Genomic DNA, 23,083 nt, shown 5'->3' with positions numbered 1-23,083 from the left:
TTATTTCAAGTAAAAAGTTTATCCACTATTGACATTCTTCTTCACGGCCGTGTGTGATAAAATCCGCGTCGCTATATAATGGTCATAGAACTTACAACCGTTTAAACTTGATTGGACCTTGTAAAAACTCTTCATAACTATTAATATAAACGCATTCTGTACTGACGATAAAAATATTTGAATAGGTAAATTAAAAAAGTACACTAGATTTAAACAAAACTAAAATTTTGTTATAAACATTGTGTGCTCTAATTATTCTTGCCACATCCATTCACAGATGAATGAGAATAATTACCCTTTTATGTTAATTAAAACTAATTTATCTTGCTTTATCATTCAATGTTTTATTTGAAAACTTCAAAATGATTATTTTAAGAATATCGTATTTCAGAAACAATGACGAAAGTAATATTACCTCAATTACATAATATACCAACATCGTCATCGTGACTGCAATTTTCTATACCCCAACCATTATGCCGACATTGAAACAAGCTTGTTTCAGATCCCGTACATTGTACATCGTCTAGTAGTGTTGGTAATATTCCACGGCCAAAGTGAGCCGCTACGAATACGCTAGGAAAAGCACTTAAATGAAAACATCAAACAATCTTAACATGCTTTCTGTTCAATGTTTGTTGTGGAAATTGTATGAGGATGAAACAGAAGATCATTTGCCATTGTCATTTAATAGTGATTTTTTTTTAGAAAAACACATTAGGAAAGTTGTATAACTTCTATCAAATACATGTATACAAGTAAAGTCCAGTCTAAGCCTATTTCAACCATCGTTCGTTGTCTTTGATCACCTGTGTTACAGGCTATATATGAAACAAATACGGTTTTATCCGTCGGAACTCCAGAGATGTTGTAGTAAAGTATTAGCATGTTATTTTTGTAAATGTTGTATTAGTAATTGCTGTCAGATCGTCTGCTTTCTATTCTTCTACACCTCGGACGTTTATCAGCATGATAAAGACACACAAGCCTTTTTTGAAAATGACCCATATAAAGACACGCTGAATAAACACATGTATTTACTGTGCTCGCAAAATAATAATAATAAAAAAAAAGTTCAATAGACCAGCAGTAAATAAAACTGTTATCTGACAGTTTGGATCAAATAGAAAAGTGTGGAATGAGAAATTCCATTTGAATGTGTCATCTATCGTAAGGGCATTCTTAAATTATTAAGATACCATTCTAAATATTTGTGTAAAAAATATACGATGTAAAACAATAGATTAAAACAAAATCATGCAAAATGTATTTATAACTGCAAACATATCTTATCTAAAAATATAGACAAATTTTATAACAGGAAAGCCATAATATGACTAAACAGAAAATAAAATACAAAAATTAAAAAAGAACATAACAAAAACAAAACAATGTAAACTCTTTTTTTTATCTGTAAATGAATATGCGACCGAAAGAAGAGTGCCAACATTTCGGCATATTATACTTCAAAGTGATCATTATGCATAAATACACTGCTTTTTATGAACAATAACAATTTATTTGAAGACTGTTATTTTCTTCTTCTTGAAGAACACGTTCAGTCAATGCGAGACTTATTTTCTCATTTGTTTATTTCATTAAATGATATAACAGGTTATTAAAAAGTAAAACGTCGGGGGAAAATATCTAAATTTAGTACATTGAACAAGTCTATAGTAACTGCTATATTTTCTACCTGATATTTCAATTCAGTTTTGATACGTTTTTCGACCAGTAAATGCATCATCATGAGTGTAAGCAGTATATATTTCGTTTTCTTTACCACGCGATGTCAGCACAATGATAGTCTTAGAGATATGATTTTATCAGACATTTGCATAGGATTTGAAATTTTGGAGCATTCAAAACATTTTTCAAAAAGAAAGTAGATCTAATTCGCGTAGAAAATACACACTTTTATGTTTTTCAAGTCTATGTCATAAATTCTTAATATAAACCAGTTATGATATCAACAGCTACAAATTATATAAGAATCGTTATCTATAATTTACTTTTTTTAACAATATTTATTTCAATTATTACAAACCCTAACAGTTTCTATTACAAAATAAAAAAATATTTTTATCAAGTATTTGAATTAAGTTAATTTTTCAGATAGTATTATATACATGAAGAATGTTTCGAAGAAAAAGATGACAAAATATCTATGTTAAGTTTAGAATTAAGATAAAGAATATGAAACATAAGTCTGCACACAATATTATCGGGAATGATCGGCAAAAAAGTGGATATTTAGTTGGAAAAACGTTTGGAAGCTAGGATAAACTGTTGAACTTAAAGAATGATTTTATTGGTTCAGGTTAAAGCTTTGGCGCTCATCTCCGTACAAGAGATTGTTAAGTGTATAATTTAAGTCAAACATAGACGTAAAGGCACAAAAACTTGGTATCTGAACAGTTCAGTTAATTGGTATTTCTCGATATCTCCGTTTTAGATTATTTTTAAGCATACTACCCGATAATTATTTTTGTATCACCTAAATTAAATTACTCTGAAAATTCCACTAGAATTATATTTTGACGTCTTAAGATCCATGTTTATATGTATCACTATTATTATACAATTTTATAACAATAAAAATCATCATCTGTGGATATTTGCATGAAATTCTTTTACGATTGATTTTGTACATACACACCACCTGCGGATAAGTACATTCCTAAAAAGTAGTCGTTGTTCCCTTTCATTTATCAACGCACTGAATGTACTAATAGGGAGGCTATATTAAGAATTGTAGACAAAATGATTCAGACTCATTGTTACTTTTCATTTTGCTTAAAATATGCTGCAATTTTAAATAACAAAAATAGAAAATCTGTCACCTGCCCCATTTATCATAACTGTTTGGTGGACTTATCATTTTGTCAAAAATTTGATTTATTTTTCATGAATACATTTGGAATGTTAATCATGCAAATTTTGAAGACCTAAACTGTCAATATTAAATGAAATACGTACCAACATGTTCATCATCCAAGGAATGACGATTTTTTAATTATAAAATCACAATACCATTTTGAAACCACAATATTCTAGAACTGTTCATCATGCCAGCATAAGTACTTTATGTCATTTTATCATTGAATGATAATAACAACTGCAAGTTATGCAACAATATTATTTTATCATCAACATATTTACATAAAGCATAATTTAGACAATAAAAAAATGTTTTGTGATGAGTATCAATATTCATGCTTTGCGGACAGAAAGTGCAAACCTTGAATAAAATCACAGAAAAAAATAATCGTATTTCCAAAACATTATTCCCATTTGAATTGAAATTGTCAATACTCTTCTCTGACGGCTTCAAATATTAAGTTAAGCTAAATATTTCTTGAAGAACAAAAACAAAAACAAAACAAAAACACAAAAAAAAAACAAATATAAATCTGCAAAGTTTATTCAAACTTGAATCAATTTATTTAGTGAAAACTGATGTAAATTTATATGCACCACACTTATAAACTGCACATGTCACCGTTTTTTTGTTTGTTTTTGTTTTACACCGCCAACATAGTAGATTATCGATAGATTCAATTTTGTAAACCTCACTAACTTGAAATATGTACTGCGAGAATCATCTTGTTAACTCAGAAAATTGGATGGAATTTCCGCCACTCTTTCGGGTTATTACGTAGTATCATGTATGTCTCACCATTTCCGCAAAAAGATGAGAACATCGAATCGTAAGTTCTATTAATTGTATTATAAATAGCGTGTTTCGGAAGTTTTTGTTGTAAACGAGCTATGTTTGGAAATAACACTTTTTCTTTGGTAATTAATCAAGTGCTGTAAAATGCATTAGAATTTCCTCTAACGCCGCCGATTATTTTTAGAACACAAATATATAAGTTTTTGTTTTTATTTAATAATATAAATTAGACCGGAAGAACGATATAATGATCATTAATTCACTTCAGCGGCAAATGTCGTTTTCAAATTAAAGTTTCGTAAAAACTGTTGATGAATGGAAGCCGTGATTGAAGTTACTACAGTTACCTTTCTTTTTCCCGATGCTCAACTGTAAGTCATTCGTATTCATGCGTTTTAAATTATTGTTTTTTAAAGAAGATTATTATTTCTCTTTTATTTAACTGTATCAAAAATTTGAATGTTATAAAATATGGACTATTCACTTATGATGTGTCGCCGTAGAATTGAATAAACTTCAAAAATATATAAATACACAACACGGGGTCATTCATTTCGTTAAAGATTTATCATTGCGTCTTTCTCTGAAAAAAATTCCTTGTTTTATTCTGGTAAGAAAAATATTTCACCACTAGACAAGTACCTGTCTTTCTGTCATTAAAATGATCGCTGCTTCCGACATGTTTTTTTATTTGTGTTTTCTAATCAATTCAAAATAATAATCAGTTAAATGAGATATCACAACCAGGTAAATGAATACTGGGTACTTTGGGTCATGTTTTTTCTCTCAAATATTTAAAGATTTCAACATTTTTATTATGGATTAAAATGAGCTTAGTTATGTTGTACTTTTTTAGTTAACAACTGGTTGTATAATTGCCAGACGTTTTTATTTTAAAAATGTATGTTGACATTGATTGATAAATTATGTGGGACTGGACCTATCACTGAAGGTGATTAATACCCCCACCAGCAACTTTGACTGTTTGAAAAATAAGTGGTCTGAAGTCATATTTGAACTGAATTTATAGTAAATGAAGAATCAACTGTGTACACAGAATTATTTCAATTAATTGCAATCCTAACCGGGGTCTTCATATAAGCTTGATATACACCAAGTTTGATTACAATATCTCATTCCTATCTATAACTTATGTCCGGAAACCATTTTGCTATGTTTAGTAGCGGTGACCTTGACCCCAGGGTGTCCAAATGCAATATCCACCTTGGTCTTCATATAAGCTTGCTATACACTAAGTTTGATTGAAATATCTCATACATAACTCTATCTATTGTCCAAAAACCATGTTTCTACTTTTTAGAAACGATGACCGTGACTTTGACCCTAGGGGGTTCAAATGCAAAACTAACCGGGGTCTTTATATAAGCTTGCTATACATTAAGCTTGATTGAGATATCTCATACATAACTCTATCCATTGTCCAAAAACCATGTTTCTATTTTTTAGAAACGATGACCGTGACCTTGACCCTAGGGGTCCAAATGTTTTACCGACCGGGGTCTTCATATAAACTTACTATAACACAACATTTTATTACAATATCTTATTCATAATCAAATTTCTATTTTTAGTAACGGTGACATTGTCCTTGACCAAAGAGGGTTCACATGCTATACCAACCGGGATCTCCACACAAAGTCGCTATATACCAAGTTTGATTACAATATCTCATTCCAAACTCTAGTTATCGTCGGGAAACCATGATAACGACCAACCAACCGACGGACTGACCGACCGACAAGCTGACTCCTGTATACCACCTAAACTTCGTTTGAGGGGGTATAATGAATATATAAGTATTGTTTATTTTTCCTTTTCTAATGTAAAATTAATGTATTCTTGCGCTGACATTTTAATGGAGGTCAAATACAAGAGTCTTTAGTATCTTACAGGTTTTAGTATTTAAATATTGATTTTTTTATGCGACTAGGGTTCGAGAATATAATGTTTTTAAACTATATTTTTATCACAATTAGTGAATGAATTCTTAATCAAATGTATGCAAAATATTAGCTTTCATCTATATGATATAGTGGTTTTTGAGCGTTTTCCGCGTGTAATCTAATATGTTTGAAAAAAAAAAAAAAGAAATTGCAGAGAAACTTAATCTATGTCACTGATGTAAGCGACAATTTAACAGATAATTTGAGTAAATGTTGTTGTTTTCTTTTATATTTTAAGGAATATTAATGGTTTGTAATAACAAATGAACAAGCAAGTTTGTAAATATTCATGATATTGAGATAATCAAAATGGCGAAGGACTTAGTGACCCGTCATGCAAAAAATATGATAGGCAAGATTAACATGGAAAGGCGGCGTTCAATACACGCAATATCACGAAACCCAGCAACAAGGACAAATGGCAAGTAGCAAAGGAAGACCCCAAACAAAACAAGGCATACAAAGTTCGTCGCTGCGTAGTCATCATTGGAAAATTGTTTTCAAAAAATAACAATATAACCGTATGTTGCCAAATAATTTAACATTTATTCTGTATTTTCCACTCATGTCTTTTGTCTTTACTTTTCCTGATATACATGTAGTAGTTAAAACTTTAAGGGTTAACATATTTGAAGTATTTATAACCGATGCATGACCAATTTACCGCCGCAGTAAGCGTTAGTTGAAATTTTGAAATGTAGAAAACGTTTTAAGTGTTTTTCAGTAAGCCTTGATAAAAGGTCTTAACATTACTGAGGCATAGACATAGAATAGACATAAAATATGATGTCTTTCGCATATTGAATAGGTCATCAAACCGCTTCACAGTGTTATGATTGATTGCTGGAACATTTACTTTGCGTAATATATTAATCTAATTTAAAGAGTAAAATCATTAGAACTAGTCTTCAAAAATTGTTATGTGCATGTTCCTCTCTCTTCAAAATACGACTTTACTTAAACGAAAAATTAACAACGTGTTGAATAAAGCAGTAACTGGAAAATCAGGTAAATATCATTTAAGTTTCATTTAACACTACAAACTGTTTTTTTTTCGTTTTTAATCCTTTTAACTGTATCAGTTGATTATTCCTTTCTGAATCGCGTTCTTCTATTTCATGTTTCGAAAGATAGTAACAATAAACACTAATACTACAATATCTTCCACAGCTTCCAAAAAACCTCGAATGCTTCTGTTATAAAAATCAAACATGTTTAATAATTTTGTGATTGCAACGTTCAACTGGCATTTTCGTGTATGTCTTGTTTGCGCATGCAGTTAAACAGCCGGAGTTGTATTTTATTTTGGTACGGTTTTCGTTACCGAATCTTGCATCGACCGTCTCGATAAAAGATCAACCAAGAGAACAACATAAAATATCAACCCTGGCTCCAAAACATGTAGTTCTGCTACCGTATCTTTAACATAAAAGAAAGATTGTAATCCGATAGACCGTTGAGTCATGGCCGACGCGATAACAACAAATTCAAAAAAGTAATGAGTGAGAATGTTATGTTTTCTGATTTTTTTCATACTTACTATGGATAATTCAGCATCTTACAAGCCACCGTTGCATCTTGCGTTCCAAAACTATCATCGCATACTGTCCCCCAAGTGTTATCATGCCATACTTCTAGTCTACCTTCATATTGACTTGACCCGTTAACCAGTCGAACTTTAAAGAACAAAATAACCATTTTCAAACAATAAAACTTAATGTATATTTGATAGTTTGCACCTGAGCAGTATTGCAAATACTTCCTGTAGCCAGTAAGTACGGTGGCACAGAGATGAAATGTGTGTATTTTTATTCATTTCATACAAATGAGATACTATAACGTGGCCACGAGTGACTATGCCATTCGCATGAGATAATTAAGTGGTACGCAAGGCTTAGTAAATCGTGGCCACGACTAAGTATTCATTCGCACCACTTAATTTTCTCGTTTCCACGACTATGTAACTCGTGGCCAGGACATAGTATCTCGTGCACACAACTGAATTTTGTTGTGGCCAAGACTTCGTAACTCGTGGCCACAATAAAATTTGTGCGCACAAGATAAATAGAAACGCACAAATGTCAAATCTGTGTCACCGAAAGGATGTAATAAAAATTATTAAAATAATAAAATAGAAAGCAAAATAGTTTCTCATTTAGGAGTTATTCTTAAGCTAGATGTATTTGATGCATTTTAAACAAGAACTTGTCACAGAAAATGCTATTCTCTACCCTAGCCAATATAAATCTGAACATTGACATGTATATACAGAGTTTTGACAGGATCCAGATCTGTTGTACAGACGATATGACAGAGGTACAGAAAGAAGGACTTTCTTCGAATGAACGAAAGATGATAAAATCAAAATGAAGTGCATACTAGGGATGACCCAGAAATACCCAGAATTAAGCCATTTTTCAAAAATATATTAAATGTTATTAAATGTTCATATAAAAACAATATATTAATGCGTAATATATCCTCTTTACAAGAAAAAGGAATATAACAATTAAACACATTATGCTCACCACATGCATATTTAAGTAAGCATGTGGCGCAGTCTGAATAAGCGTTGGAGTCAAAAACATACTAAAATGTTTTTAAAGTATTCACCGCTGTACGCAATAAAGATCGATGCTTAAAAACCAATTTGGTTATTGATTATGTTTTAATACCATAAGGTTTCCTTTTGTCGGAAAATCCCGGATGTCATTCACCGTAAGAGTGCTAGAAACTCAAACCTAATGGCTATTAAACTGTTGTTTGTTTTAATTGTGTGTGTGCGGGTAGAGGGTTTTAAATCATATGCATCTTAAAGTTGAAGGCATAAACATGTTACATTTCTTTATATCATTTGTAAAATAAAATTGTTAGTGATAAAATCAGATGTTAAAAAACAAATAAGATGTAAGAACTATATAAAATGTTTTAGTTTTCGTTTACGTTGCTTAAAATTCCTTGATTAGATAAGTGACGAATGCCCCCGAAAAGGTTTCTTAAGCATGTAGATATTATGAAAAGAAAAGAGAATGAAAGTAACTAATTGCTTAATATTGTTCTTGTGAAATGAAGTGCCATTTATAGCAAACTTAACACCTTTGGACAAGGGTCTTGGATGAGACACATCATCTTGATGTGGTAGACATGTATGCCAAATTATTATAAAATCCTTCAATGCATGACAATGTTACAGTTTGGATGCTAATGTGTACCTTCAAACTCTTCTTATGAGCATAAGTTCCTTCAAACTATTAGAGTGACCTTTACATTTACAGGAAGGAATATTGGTCTTACACACAACACGTCATCTTGACGTGGTTTACACTTGTGCGAAATTATTTTTGAATTCTTCAATGCATGACAAAGTTATAGTCCGGACACAAATATGTGTACCTATAATCTCTAATTGTGAAAGCGTGAACCTTCAAAATATAAGTCTGACCTTTGAAGAAGAAACGTAGTTCTTGGGCGCGACAGAATGTTGTCAGAAGATAGATATTTGTGCCGAGTTATTTCAAAATCCCTCAATGCATGACAAAGTTACAGCCTAGACAAGATTGTTGTGCATGTGCGGACACGCGGACGGACGGAAGAACATAAGTCTAAGCCCGACACATCGTCTTGATGTGGTAGACATTTGTGCCAAATTATTTTTAAGTTACAGTCCGGACATGAATGTGTATCTTCAAACTCTTCTCGAGAGATTGAGAACCTTCAAACTGTGACCTTGGCCTTGAAGGTAGGGACATGAGTCTAAAAAGCGACATGTCGACTTGGTGTGGTAGACATTTATGCCTAGTTATTTTAAAATCCTTCGATGCATGACAAAGTTACAGTGTCGAATGTGGTTTTTTAACGTGAGACATCGTCTTGATGTGGTAGATATTTGTGCAAAGTTATTTCAAAATTCCTCAATGTATGACAAAGTTACAGTCCGGACACGAATGAATTGGGGACGCACAGACGGATGAACAGGCAGTCAGAGAGACAAACGGACGGACGATGCAAATTTAATATGCCTCCCTCCGGGGCATAAAAGGAAATGAATCCATAGTCTAATATTTAAATAATATCAATAGGAATAAGTTTTGGATAAATGTAATAAATTCTTAAAACTAATCTTAGATACATGTAATGTATCAATTAAAATCTATTTTGAAAATCCTATTAAATTTCGGCAAAGCTGCACACGACAGCGCATTTCTTTTTTCTTTCAAGCATCAGAGCGACGAAAACGTTCACATTTTGCGTATTTCATGAAGTTTGAAGAGAAACATTAAGAAAAAAAGGTTATAAGAAACAACAACATTTCTTCACTACAATTCTAAGTTCAAGGGGAGAGGTGGTAAGGCAATTACGATCATTTTTGTGCTAGAATTGTAAACCTTGTCACCTATGATGTGGTTGATTATCAAAAAGATATATTTGAAATTTGAAATAAATACCTTTAGAAATAAAGAACTTAGTGAAAAATCGTAAACTGAAGTCAGAAACCGACCCTTGATGAGAAGAAGAGCTCCCAATACTCCCTATAATCATGTATAATATCCATACTGCCATTTATCCTTATTTTAAGTTTCATAAAAAATGTTTTAGTACTTTTGAGTTATCACAATTATGTTATATTTGATATATTTAAAGCCTATTTGTTGCCAAAGTAACCACATTTTCAACAAGATTTCGAAGACGTGCATAATTCCGAGACTGCCAGCTACTCATATTTTAAGTTTCATAAAAATATTTTCAGTACTTTTTGCGTAACCACTGAATACATTTTATGTGTAAAATTTGCCATATTTTCAGTATATTTTTTATCATAACAACATAGAAAGAAAAGGGAAAGACATGCATAAACTCCAGCTTGCCATCTGTCATATATCAAGTATCATAAAAATGTTTTCAGCGCTTTTTGCGTTCTCACAGGGTCCAGTTTTGTGGGCGGACTGACGGACGGACGGAGTAAAAACCTAAAGTCCCCTCCGGTTAAACAGTATTGCATACACAGATTTGCAATAATTAGAAACAATATTAAGCTTTAACAATATTTTTTTCTATTTCAGTGCTTTATGGAGCATTGTACTTTCTCTGAGAAAATATGTATTAAAAGCGAGCTATTCTGTATTTTAATTTTGTCGACTTTTTACACAAACAGTAGAGATATTTATTAACAAAAGTTACGTTAAGTGTAACAAATATTCAGTGCTTTATGAGATGATGATATTTAGAAAATCAGTTTCTTTTTATAAAAGGGATCTCCTCTGTGTATTAGTTTTGTCGAGTTTGAAGTCATAACAGTGGTGAACTTTTACATAGACAGCTATTACAGTGTCACAGTGGTCAAATCGATTGAACCTTAACCGGAAGATATGATGTAATTTGTTGTCCGCCACTACACAAACACGAAACGGCATCGCAAAAGTGTTTATATTAGCCTATTGAAATGAATATTTGCCCAGAAAAATTTAACCCTTTTGTGCAAATCATCACAATTTTCAAAAACTAGCTTTTAAATTGTAATAATCTATACACAATATTGTGTTGCGCGATTTACCACCTTATTACATATGAAGGGGAATTTCATAAAAAATGATAATTATATAACTTGTCAAAAAATTAGTCATACGTCAAAGAGCAGACAATTGTCCTGGTGAAATTTTATAATAAAACGTATGAGAGGGTCAGGATTTTTTCCTGTATAAATTTTGATTACACATTAATACCACGTTTCTCTTAACAGACATGGTTATTCATAAAACTTAAATATGTTATTCTTAAATCATATTTCATATAAACTATAATTAGTTGAAAGGTTACCTCGTGCACATGTTATGCCGACATCTTCACCATGACCACAATTATTTGATCCCCAACTTCTATGCGGGCAATCAAATAAGCTTAATTCAGAGCCTGTACATTTTACGTCGTCCAAATGTATTGATAATGTTCCGGCGCCATAATATGCAGATCCAAATGCCACAGGAGTAAAACTAAAATAATATATCATTTAATTGTCGATATTTATCACAACATATATAAAATCAGTCAATCACTTGAATCACAACATGTCTGTCATAGAAAATGAATACATATCTTTTGAGAATCAAAATGAAGATCAATTGCTATGCTTTTTAAGTGGATTTATTTTCTTTTAAGAAATAAATCGTTTTAATTTGCGGGCTATTAATGCATGGCGGTCTCAAAACTTGTCTAAAGTTTTGTATAAAACTAGTTTGAAAATTTATACCTTTAATCATGCCACTTGAAGTCTGTGCATTTTATATTGCAACTTTAGTAAATTACTTCGTAACATCGTTCATTATAGCATAAACTTGGCTATTTTGCCCTCTTTTGCCCATGTTATAACGGGATGTTAACAGAGTCTCGCAGCCTTGTTATAGTCCGGTTTTACCTATGCGCAATACTTACAGGGCCCAGTAAACAAACCAAAAAAGGCAATTTGGCCTGTTTGCCAAAGAGTCATGCGCTCTTGTTATGTTGAAATTATTGATTCGAGGGCCTCAATCGCATTACGGCGAGCAGAATTCAAGAAACTATGCAGGAAATACGGCGTATAGACAACGCCGCTAATCTTGGTTATCGCCCTTTCTAAGGAACTGACAGTTGTCAATGTAAACAAATAAATATTTGTTATTCAGTTTAACTCTCCGATTAACTTACAAAACAAGTTATACACACAAAATGAATATAAGAAAATGTTGTTTTATAGATGTTTGTATTGATAAATGCTCTTTATATTTCTTTGAGAGACTTATGTTTAGTTCCTGAATTTTTTTTTAATAAACTAGTGTGCTTGAAAAAAAAAATAAAACGATAATAATTTCTTATGTCACTGATCTTTTCTACCGTCAATTTGAAATCATTCTAGGAATTTCTAAGGGTCATGTTTTGTCTTGGGTAGAGTAATTTAATGTTGTTGTTTTTTTCTTGAGTTAATCTCCAATGTTAAGCTTTGTTTAATCAATTAAAATTCGAAATTTCGTTCGGTTCTGACCATTTGTATTTCCAAAGTTGTTGGCCCCGGAAAAATAAAACGCATACGTAAAAGAATTGGATAAATACCGTCCAAGCACAATAATTTAATGTATGTGTTTTGTATTCAATATACATTATGAATCTGTTTTATAACTGTATGCTATAATAGCGTCAACGCACGTTTATTTCGTGTTATAAAGTCTGCAGAGTCCCTTTGAACTGTTGGAGCCCTCGTTCTACCGGGCTCGGGCACCAACCGTTCCTCGGGACTCTGCAGACGTTATTACACGGGAAAACGTGCGTTAACCCTATATTAAAATCAACAAACGATGTTTTTATTTAGCAGCTGATATGGTTAAAATATGCTGACTTCAGACATGATATTAAGATAAGTATTTAATTTGCCTAAATTTGTAATGGAAATACGGAATCCCTATTGTGACATTCTCCACATTTTTCCCCGGGCGGGACTAAGTTCGGTACTATTAATTCGTAGTAACGAAATATTATTTCGTATTTTTACGAATGTTATTTTGTTTTTACGAGATAATTTTTACGTTTTTACAAAATAATAATTCGTTTTTACGAAATAATATTTGTTTTTATGAAAAAATAATTCGATTTTTTTCCGCAATATCAATATTTTTGTAAGTAGGAAATATAAATTTGTGTTTACGAAATATTAATTCGTTATTACAAAATAATAATTTGTTTTTACGAAATATTAATATGTTTTTACGATTATTTTATAATTCGTTTTTTAAGAATTATTAATTCCTTATTACGAAATATTGAAGGCCATTGTGAGTAAAAAAAACCCTATTAATCCACGATTAAAAGAGACCGTAAACAAACCTGTATCAAACTTACCACCAAATTTAACGATTATAAGCCCAATTATTATTATACATGTATTTGAGTGAACAGGGTATTTGAATTAGAAGTCATTCTCAATCCAACATATCCCCTTCTTCAATTACATATTCCCAAGAGCTGGGAAAAGTCAAAATATTTAGATTTTTGAGACAATTAGTCTTTTCCGATATGCTTCTTTAAAAAAGAAACAGGCTATGTTATTACGTTCCTTTTATCAAACACATAAGTATAACTTAAAAGAGCTGGCCTTCAGATTTTCACTTAAAATATATTTCTTTAAGATTTATACATGGGCACCGTGCGGTCATATATGATATTTTATTTCAAAAACTCTATATAATCGATAAAACGAAACAGAAAAAATATCCTGAGTTTGCATTTGAACCCATGGACCCATTTTTATCGCCTGCACTATCATGCCTATCGCGACAACTCAATCAGTTGGCAATTTTTTAAAAATAAATGCAGTACTGTTATACCGTCACGTTAAGGTCTAAGACTAAGGAAGAAAACAATTACTATTTTACTTGTGTTAACCTGAATTATATTTAATCAGGAGCTTAATCATTTTTAAATCCTTTTTTATAAATATTATAAAAACCCTATTTTCTCTCATCTAGAGGCCAACCCCTTTTAATGTTTGAAAATATCTCAATTACACAAAATAATACAAAATTTCCTCCAGTTTAAACCAGGGGCCATTTCCAAAATAACTGGAAAAGGCCCTGTATTATTTTTTAAATCAATCCTTGACCTGCGACAAATGACCTAAAAATCAAAAGGGGTTATTCTCTGGCCAAGACCTCCCTGACCAAAATCAAAAGGGGTCATCCTCTGGCCAAGACCTCCCTGGCCTCTTCCTTCACTTAATATAACAGGTATTGTCATAAGTATCAAGTTACTGAGCCGACAAGAAAGTGGCTCTAATGTATTCCTTTAATCACAGGATTTATTTCGTAAAAATGAAATATTAATAAAGAATCAATATTTCTTAATTACGAAATGATATTTCGTTTTTACCAAATAATATTTCGTTTTACGAATTAATGTTTCGTAAAAGCAAATTATAATTTCGTTAAAAACGAGTTATTTCCCGGGAATTCTTATTATCTGATATTAAGTTTTACCTCTAATGTACATTGTATTTCACGGTAAGAGAGATGTTGCATGCCCTGTTCTCCGATCTTATTTGCCTTTATTTATATAGCTTATATCATAAGCCAATCAGTTTTATTTTGATGTAATGTAAATGTATATATTTCATTTACTTTTCGACATGTACCTGCATTCGTAAAATGATATTTAGTGTCCTCTGATTTGTATCTTCATTTATGCAAGTTAAACGCATTGTTTCGTCCTGATATGATTCATAGCCTATTAAGAATTGTTATCTTGTTTCACTCTTGTAGCATTCGCAGTTTGATCTTTTTTATCTATACCTGTATATAACCAAAACATTTAACACACTAGTTTTAATATATTTTGAACTTCAAATACTGTAGTATACGATATCGTTTAAAAATTACTTTGCGGTATTAAACAGTAGAATTCTGTTATTATATGCAATTCCTTTTTAATTATTTTCGTTAAAATTTAAATTATTGTCATTTTTTGTTACGTTTTATTGGACAATATGTCCACTCGCATAAGCAATAATCGAAATTGTTTACAAATAGAAATTTCTCAAACTCATTATCTTATGTGGTGTCAATTATCAGAAACTTATGAAGTAGTTGGTTATTTTTTTTAAAGAAAAGGAATATACAACTTTTGTGATATACCCTAAGAATTAAACCTTACAAACACACAACTGTATTTACTTCAGGCTGGTAATTGTCCATTTTTAAGGACTTGTTCTTATACTTTTAAATAACATTGGTTTAATCCTTCGTCCTTAAATATTTAAAGATTAAGCAATCTTAATATCTCGTCTGTTGGTCGAAATAATCTTGGGCTGCATGCAGATTGAAAGTAATTCTACCACGTGGTTTTGGATATAGACCAAGGGTAATGTATAAAATATGTATATATTTGACCTCCGGAGGTAGAATATTCATTTTTTCTAATTACATGGCTGTGGCTGAGAAGCCACATATAATAACCATTTTTCTACATACACATTTGAATGATTGTTTTAAAAAAGTTGTATTTGGTCATCCCTTAGATTTGTGTGTGGTTTTATCGAAATATGATCGACCATGTAATGATAGACACCTGCCTTGTACTAATCAAACTTGAATTAATTACGTAATTAGCTAATAATTTATAGCTTATAAACTGTAACTATAAACTGCTCATTTCCTTATACTCGTATTTATCATCTATAAATGCACTTAAGATTAGATATGATTAAAGGTTAGTAGTACCTACCTAGCTATAAAGAATCTAATGTAGAACTTTTTTTTATTTAAGTGACGGTTCTCTCACATATATTCCCCTTTAATTTGAATGTATTATATTAAAGCAGCATGCCTCTAGATTCATGCTAATGTTGAAGAACAAAATTGAAAACGTATTGAAAAGTTAACTATTGTCAAGTAAACAAAGAAGTAATGTACAAATTACGGCAAAATGCTAAGGCTCAAAATATGGACAATTGTCCTTACTGCGTTTGTCACGTACTAGAAATATGCTTATAAATATATCAAAGCTAGTAATTTATCGCATATAAAATCACACTTTTAGTACAAGATTCCCGATGTTGATCCTTTTTAATCCATATTTAATAATCATCTCATTGTATACTAAGATCTCTGAGAGCATCAGACCGTATTGTAAATTTCCTCTAACACAATTTAGCATATTCAATATTATTATCTTATTTTAAGCATCATTGTGTTTCTATGTATCTGTCCAAGCATTTTCGCTGGGAGCTGTCTGTCACATATTATCATTACTTCTTTCTTTCATTTTTTGTTTTCATTGACATGAAGTTGCTCCAAATGCTTAATAAAATCACGGTATTATCATAATCAATTATGTTTTGTTATTTCTTTTGTTTCTAAATTGACAGAATGCAATGTTGTTACAACCGTTAAATAAATAATTTCATTTCAAAAGACATTATGCGTCTACTGGTTCAACTAAACATTGTAAACACATTAAAGACAATTGTTGGTTCTACTAGTTATAGTGATTTTGCCTTCTGAAGTGCGGTGTGGTTTATATTTCACTTTCCCCTATTTCATGCTGTGCGTTAATGATGCCCCTATTAACTTTTCCAGACTCATTTTGCATTACGCTTTTTTCCGGCCGATATCAAACCTGGCCATTTTTATATTTTAAAACCAATCCCACATATAAATTTAATTTGATTTAAAGATTTTAAGCATCTTTAATTACTTTTCCCAATACAAACACGTTTGAAAATGTGGTAGACTTCAGTGATAAAATTAATTAAATACAAACAAATCTAGATTGATATTTCAATGACTTTTATTTTTGGTCTTTTTAATGCAGAATTTATATGCACAGTGACATAAAAGTCTGGTTTACCTTTTATTAAAAAAAGTAATAAGATAACAATTTGTGTTTAACATTTGGGTACAAGCAGCATAATTTATGGGTTTTATTTTAGAAGTTAGACAATCTTACAGTGAAAGTTCTAGGAATTGTAGTATTTAAACAAGAAAATTTAAATAATTTTTTCCTATGAACTTTAACCAAACAATTTTGATCCCAAAAGGAAAGTTCACCAATGTTATGTTATATGCCATTACAATTTTATTCGCTTTGAGCATTGTAGTTTCGGAAGAGAAGACCTTAAAGACATGTTAAATAAATAAGTCTACTTTAACTAAATGGCCAATGAACCTGGACTAATTTTGACTTCAGCGGCATGATCAAATCACTTTTGTAGAAAACAATAATGTTATGCGTCTTATGTGGGCATTGTTGTTTAGGAGAGAAACAAAATGTAAGACATGTTTACGACATGAGTTGGTTTACTTAGGGATTCTTTGGGTAAAAACATTTTTGACATAAAGGAATGACTATCATACTTCAGTATACTGAACAGGCAATAATACATGCCAAATATCTTAGTTCTGGACTTTGTAAATTACACAAAATGATTTAACCATGTTTCAAAATAGGGAAGTATGCCCTAAGTGGTCCCGGTGTCGGACCATTCATTTCCCTAGAGGAATGGTTAATACATGTTTGCACAGGACTAAAAAGTGATGTTATATAATAGATATTCCGATCTCGGGCATTGTAGTATCTACTTTTAGCTCTTGAAATCTTATGCATCAGACTTGAGCAATTTATAAATGTTTTGTTAAGGAAAACCTGTGAAGTTTTGACGAAAAACATTTAGATGTTTAGTAAATAATTTTGTTCAAAGAAATTGTGGATAACAGTGAACGACGGACATAAAAAAGCAACTAGCGACAACGGATTTACTGTGGATTCAAGAACATATTTTAGAAATAAATAATAACATAAATGTTTAATCAATCGTCTTTGTACGTAACCCGTTTGAAGTGTACGTTAGCATATACAGAAATAATTAATAATGTTTGTTACTTACTCCTGGTAATTCAGCATATCACAAACAACACGAGCTGACAGTGCTGTAAAACCATCATCGCATACTGTTCCCCAAGACCCATCATGCCATACTTCCAGTCTCCCATCATATTGACTTGATCCGTTAACCAGTCGAACTTCAAAAAAGAGTCAATATTTAAAACAACAATACTAATCATACTTTTATAGTTTTGCGCTTGTGGTCGTTGAAATGTTTATCTTTAAGATTTTTAAGAGTCGACAAATAACTATAAGTATAATATTTTTGCATTTTTAATGATTTAAATAGCTTGTTTGTGCCATCATAATATCTCAGTTATGTATAAATATATTGTTTTGACTATTTCTATAATCCAGACAGAAAGAAGTCTTTAAAACTCTTTAAAAACCACAAGGGTTAGAGCTTATATAAAAGAAAAATGAAACATCGATTTAATGAGCCTCTAGTATGTTTATTCAAGTTTTAGCCCTGGAACTGAAATTGGCCCTGTTCTGTGAGGGGAGGGGGTTATTGATTTTCTTTCACTTTTGTATAAATTGAAATGTTAAAGAAAGCACTTACAACAGTGATGTTAGTCATGTCTTTTGGGTCGCTTGATTTATATTCCCCGATCCCCTTTCAAAATTCCATTTTATTTACTTTCGTCCGTTGTTTTCTCATTTAGAGCACAAGCATTTTTTTTACTTTAATAGGACCATATCTCGCTTTTTATTTAATGCCACTAACGTGTCACATTGTAAATTCCATAATAACGCCATATGAACACATCTGCGGATGTTTCAAAATTCAAAATTTACCAGTTCCTGTTTAATATTGAATTCTGCTTAAGTCGGTGCTAGGGGACGTGGCCGGTAGCTTGCAATTACCACTAACGTCCATGAACACGCTTAACCAAACAAAGCCTGCAACATTTTCAATTTGCCGTGTTGGGGTTCTTTAGGGATTCTATTTTCTCTTTTTTATACAAATAATAAGATAGTTCAATATCTATTGTCGTATTCTGTCCATACATGCTACCGACACTATTGAGGATTTGTCAATGTTTTATGTTCTTGTCACTTACCATATAATCAGTATGCAATTGATATGTTAATAAAACCGGGAAAAATATTTTTTAAAGCATTACTATCTTATGTTATTCTGACAAATGTCAGTTAAGACAATTTATTTCCTTTTAAAGAAAGTGGGCAATTCTGTAGAACATCTTGATTCCCTATTTTCATATACAAAATTCGTATTTGCAAGAATACGAGCTTTCATATTTTATTAATATCTGGACTTAATATAAAATAAAATCCATATTTGAGTAAAATGGACTTTGTTCAACAAAGTGTCCGTACATTTAGAGTGTATAGTCATATACGTATTAATGATGTACATGATCCGTACATCTCCGAATTTTTGTTGTTTTTCTTTTAATTTCACGAATTTTGACCCGTCTATTTTTTATATTTATATATGGAAGACTGTTCACTTCCGTGTATCACTATATTTTCCGCAGTGTTCATAATGGCGTTAGATAGCGTTTATAGCGCAATTTTAAAACCGGGCGACCTTTTGACTGACAAATAAAATAACAAACACGCTGTGATACAGTGACTTTCATCCATAGAAGTTTGGGGAAATAATAACGTGTTTTCGTGTATCCCTTATTTGTGTAGTCATTTAGACTGATTTAACATTTCAAAGGGCGTTTTAAGAAAAAACAAAATATATTTTTCAGGAATATCGCTTAAATGAATGTCAAATTCTATATAAAAATGACAATTTTCATTCCATTTTTTAAATTTTGTCGGCGTAAAACGATAAATTTTATATCAGCATAAGGAAAAATTACTTCCGCCGGATATAGAATTTTTTAATAATTTGTTAGCCGGTGGCGTTGTGATACCCGTAACAGTTGCCAAGGATAAGCATCGACGTCATATTCTTAACCGGGCTTTGGTGTTCAACTTTGACGTCATGTGTACAAAACATGGCTTTAACTATATGCAAAAAACATAATAAAATAAAAAAAATAAACTGAATCTAATATGTAATATGGTCAACTACTAGTATTTGCATGTCAGTTTTCAATGCAAGACGCTTCGCGAAAGTTTACATGGTGTCGCTTTCTAGCTTAAATGGTATTGTCATCATTTATTAATTTAGATATTAGTCTTAAGCGATAAAAACATGAAAACTTGTACAGCTTCATTTTTATTTCATGACATGTTTGAAAAAAGCATACATAAAATTTGATCTTTGTTCAGACCGCACGGGCTAAGGTAAACCAACAAAATGTGAAAACAGACAATTGTTATAGCTTTGATATTTCTAAGAGGAATCGCCTGAAGAAGACGATGTTATTGTCAATATATTAAAATATTGACATAATTCGGTATTACTATTATAGTATCAAGTAGGTACTTGTGAGGTCTTGTCTTCACTGAAAGTCTTTTGAAAAGGGACTTAAATCTTGTGATCATTCAAACAGGATAACCAGCGAACTTGACCGCAAGTTATGACCTTGATCTTTTGATCGTGTTCGGATATGTCAGATAAAATAATCAAACTTACAACGCCAACACCGGAAAAAAGTAGAAACGTCCCATAGCAGAACCCATTCATTTACGTTTTACTATAAAATACAAATAAGGAAATATATACATGTATGTTCCCCCAGTGTTGGGCCAATTTGACCCAATGGCTATAATTTGAACAAATTTTGTGGAGACCCACCTGACATGTTTCTTGCCAAATATCTACACTGAATACCCTATAGTACCCTAAAAGAAGAGTCCCAGAGCGACAATTCAAATTCTTCTAGAATGTCATGCTGTATAATATAATGTAGTGATTTACATAAAAACTCTTGCAAGAAAGAAGATTTGGACAATAACTTTAATTTTTCTTTGTATAGATATTTTCTCGATATATTTAATAATCATTAATTCAAATATAACAATTAAAAATCGTATTTAATTTCTTGGTGTGAATGCAAAACTTTACTTTATTTTATTAAAGGGAGATGATTAAGCAAGAATTGAATGTGTATAAATGTATAAGTATATAAGTCTATGAAAAATGAGTGAGAACCTAAAGCAGATTTAGACATTAACTTTTTTATATAATAATTTTCTTATTATATTCAATCATTCAATTTAAATTATCATAAATTCAACGACTATATAATAATAAAACTATTTTGTATTTTCTTGGTATGAATGCAAAATGTCACTTTATCTTATCAAAGGGGGGGGGGGAGATTAAGCCAGAATTTAATGCCCTCTAAAGCAAACATGTACATAAGTCTATGGAAAATGAGTTAACCCAGGGCAGGGCCATTTTTATCCAAAGGTTAATCAATTACATAACTTGAGTAGAGGGTCCACAAGGCAATTCTACATGTCAAATATTTAAACTTTGGACATTCTACTTTTACTACAGAAGAGTTTTTGTGTGCTTATAAATTGCCTTCGTCAGTACCTTTTAATACTCTGATATTTTTTTCAGGCATGCAATGTTTGCGAAAAAATTGCTTAAAGATATATAAATACTTTTATCAGAAAAATGAAAGTAACAAAAGTTCACCCGTGTTACATAGCAGTAAAGGAGTTCAATCTTCCTTGGACTGGATTGTCGAATACAGTTAAATTCTCTATCGACGGAACTACCCGATAGCTTACACATGTTTAATCATAGATGAGGAGCAATATATTGCGAATCAAATTTTGAATAAAAACAATCAAGTTATTGTAAGATAATAGTTAATATCAACTTCGCCATATAAAGAACAGTAAAAATTGAAATACGGCTCGTTTGATATAATAAAAACTCTTTCAGAGGAATAGAAGGCGAGTGTGGAAGACCGTAATATGATATTTCTAATGAAAATATATAACAGTGTCAGATGAACCTTGAATTTGACCTAAAATTGCAAAGTTGTGAAGAATATCATGTTCTAGTTTAAATATTGAGCGATGATGAAGTGATTGTATTCTTTAGAGATGGTTAATTCTTTTTTGCTATTTAATTCTTAATCAATTTGCCTTATAAAAATATGCATTACAAATTTGATGTCTTTAATATGTTTATCAATAGCTTAATCTCTGCAATCGTTTATCATTTGTATTAATTACATTCAACAGGGACTAACAATCTCATGGCTTAAGTATGCGTTTGTCGATTTAGAAGCGGCACTGTTAAAAACGTTAAATACCACTGAAAATACTTTGAATGAGGCGCTCAATGAAGATTTATCGTCTTTGAGGTTTGTCGTGCGTCGCTTTTTACATATTTGTCGTGGAATTTATGTCATCATTTTGTTGTTTTCCAATATGTTTCTATGTGCATTTTGAAAATCTTTCAATTATATTAGATTATAACAGATCAAAATATCGAATTGACCTTTAAATTTAACTTTTAAACACTCTTGTTACAGAGTATTTGGACAACCACTGTGTTATGAATTTGTTTGTTCAAATCAGTACGCCTTATGATACCAATACCAAAATATTGTATTTCAGCACTATAAAAGAGATGAAAAACGTTTAGATATACTGTCAAAGTGCATGTTTCTGTCGCTCAAGATAGTTTTTCCATCATAATATAAAGTATTAAAGGAGACCCATATATTTTACTATACATTTCCGACTTTAACTTGTCAATATAACTAAAATACAGTATTTTAAAATATATTTCTTTTCAAATATTTTTTTAGAAAGATTACCTTGTGTGCATGATATGCCGACATTTTCACTATGACTACAATTATTTGATCCACAACTTCTATGTGGACATTGCTGTAAGCTTGTCTCAGTTCCCGTACATTTAACATCGTTTAATTTAATTGGCAATTTTCCGGCGCCGAAGTGTGTGGACATAATTACCAGAGGATCTGTACTAAAATAGAGAAAAACAGAATCCCTAAAGAACACTCAAAACGGCAAAATTTAAAATGTTGCAGGCTTGGTTTTATTTAGCTTGGAAATAAAAAATGACAGTTCACGCCCTTTAACACGGGCCTAAAAAATATTTAACATTTTATGTTAGGGTGAAATT

At 31.3% G+C, this 23,083-nt stretch overlaps 1 protein-coding gene across 1 annotated transcript in view; it reads right to left on the bottom strand.

Moving 5' to 3' along the window:
- Positions 1 to 23,083, bottom strand: part of LOC132722641 (deleted in malignant brain tumors 1 protein-like) — a 54,903-nt gene that overhangs the window by 3,851 nt on the left and 27,969 nt on the right. The window contains exons 7-11 of the mRNA XM_060707162.1: positions 22,752 to 22,924; positions 18,041 to 18,176; positions 11,455 to 11,627; positions 7,181 to 7,316; positions 416 to 588 (exon numbers count right to left, since the gene is read on the bottom strand). Of these exons, the coding sequence (XP_060563145.1) occupies positions 417 to 588; positions 7,181 to 7,316; positions 11,455 to 11,627; positions 18,041 to 18,176; positions 22,752 to 22,924 (790 nt within the window). The 3' untranslated portion in view covers position 416. The remainder of the gene's footprint in view (positions 1 to 415; positions 589 to 7,180; positions 7,317 to 11,454; positions 11,628 to 18,040; positions 18,177 to 22,751; positions 22,925 to 23,083) is intronic.

This window comes from Ruditapes philippinarum, unplaced genomic scaffold (assembly GCF_026571515.1).
Source record: "Ruditapes philippinarum isolate M1 unplaced genomic scaffold, ASM2657151v2 ctg3278_1_1_1_1, whole genome shotgun sequence".
Classification (NCBI taxonomy): Eukaryota; Metazoa; Mollusca; class Bivalvia; order Venerida; family Veneridae; genus Ruditapes; species Ruditapes philippinarum.
This window is presented reverse-complemented; position numbering and strand designations above follow the sequence as displayed.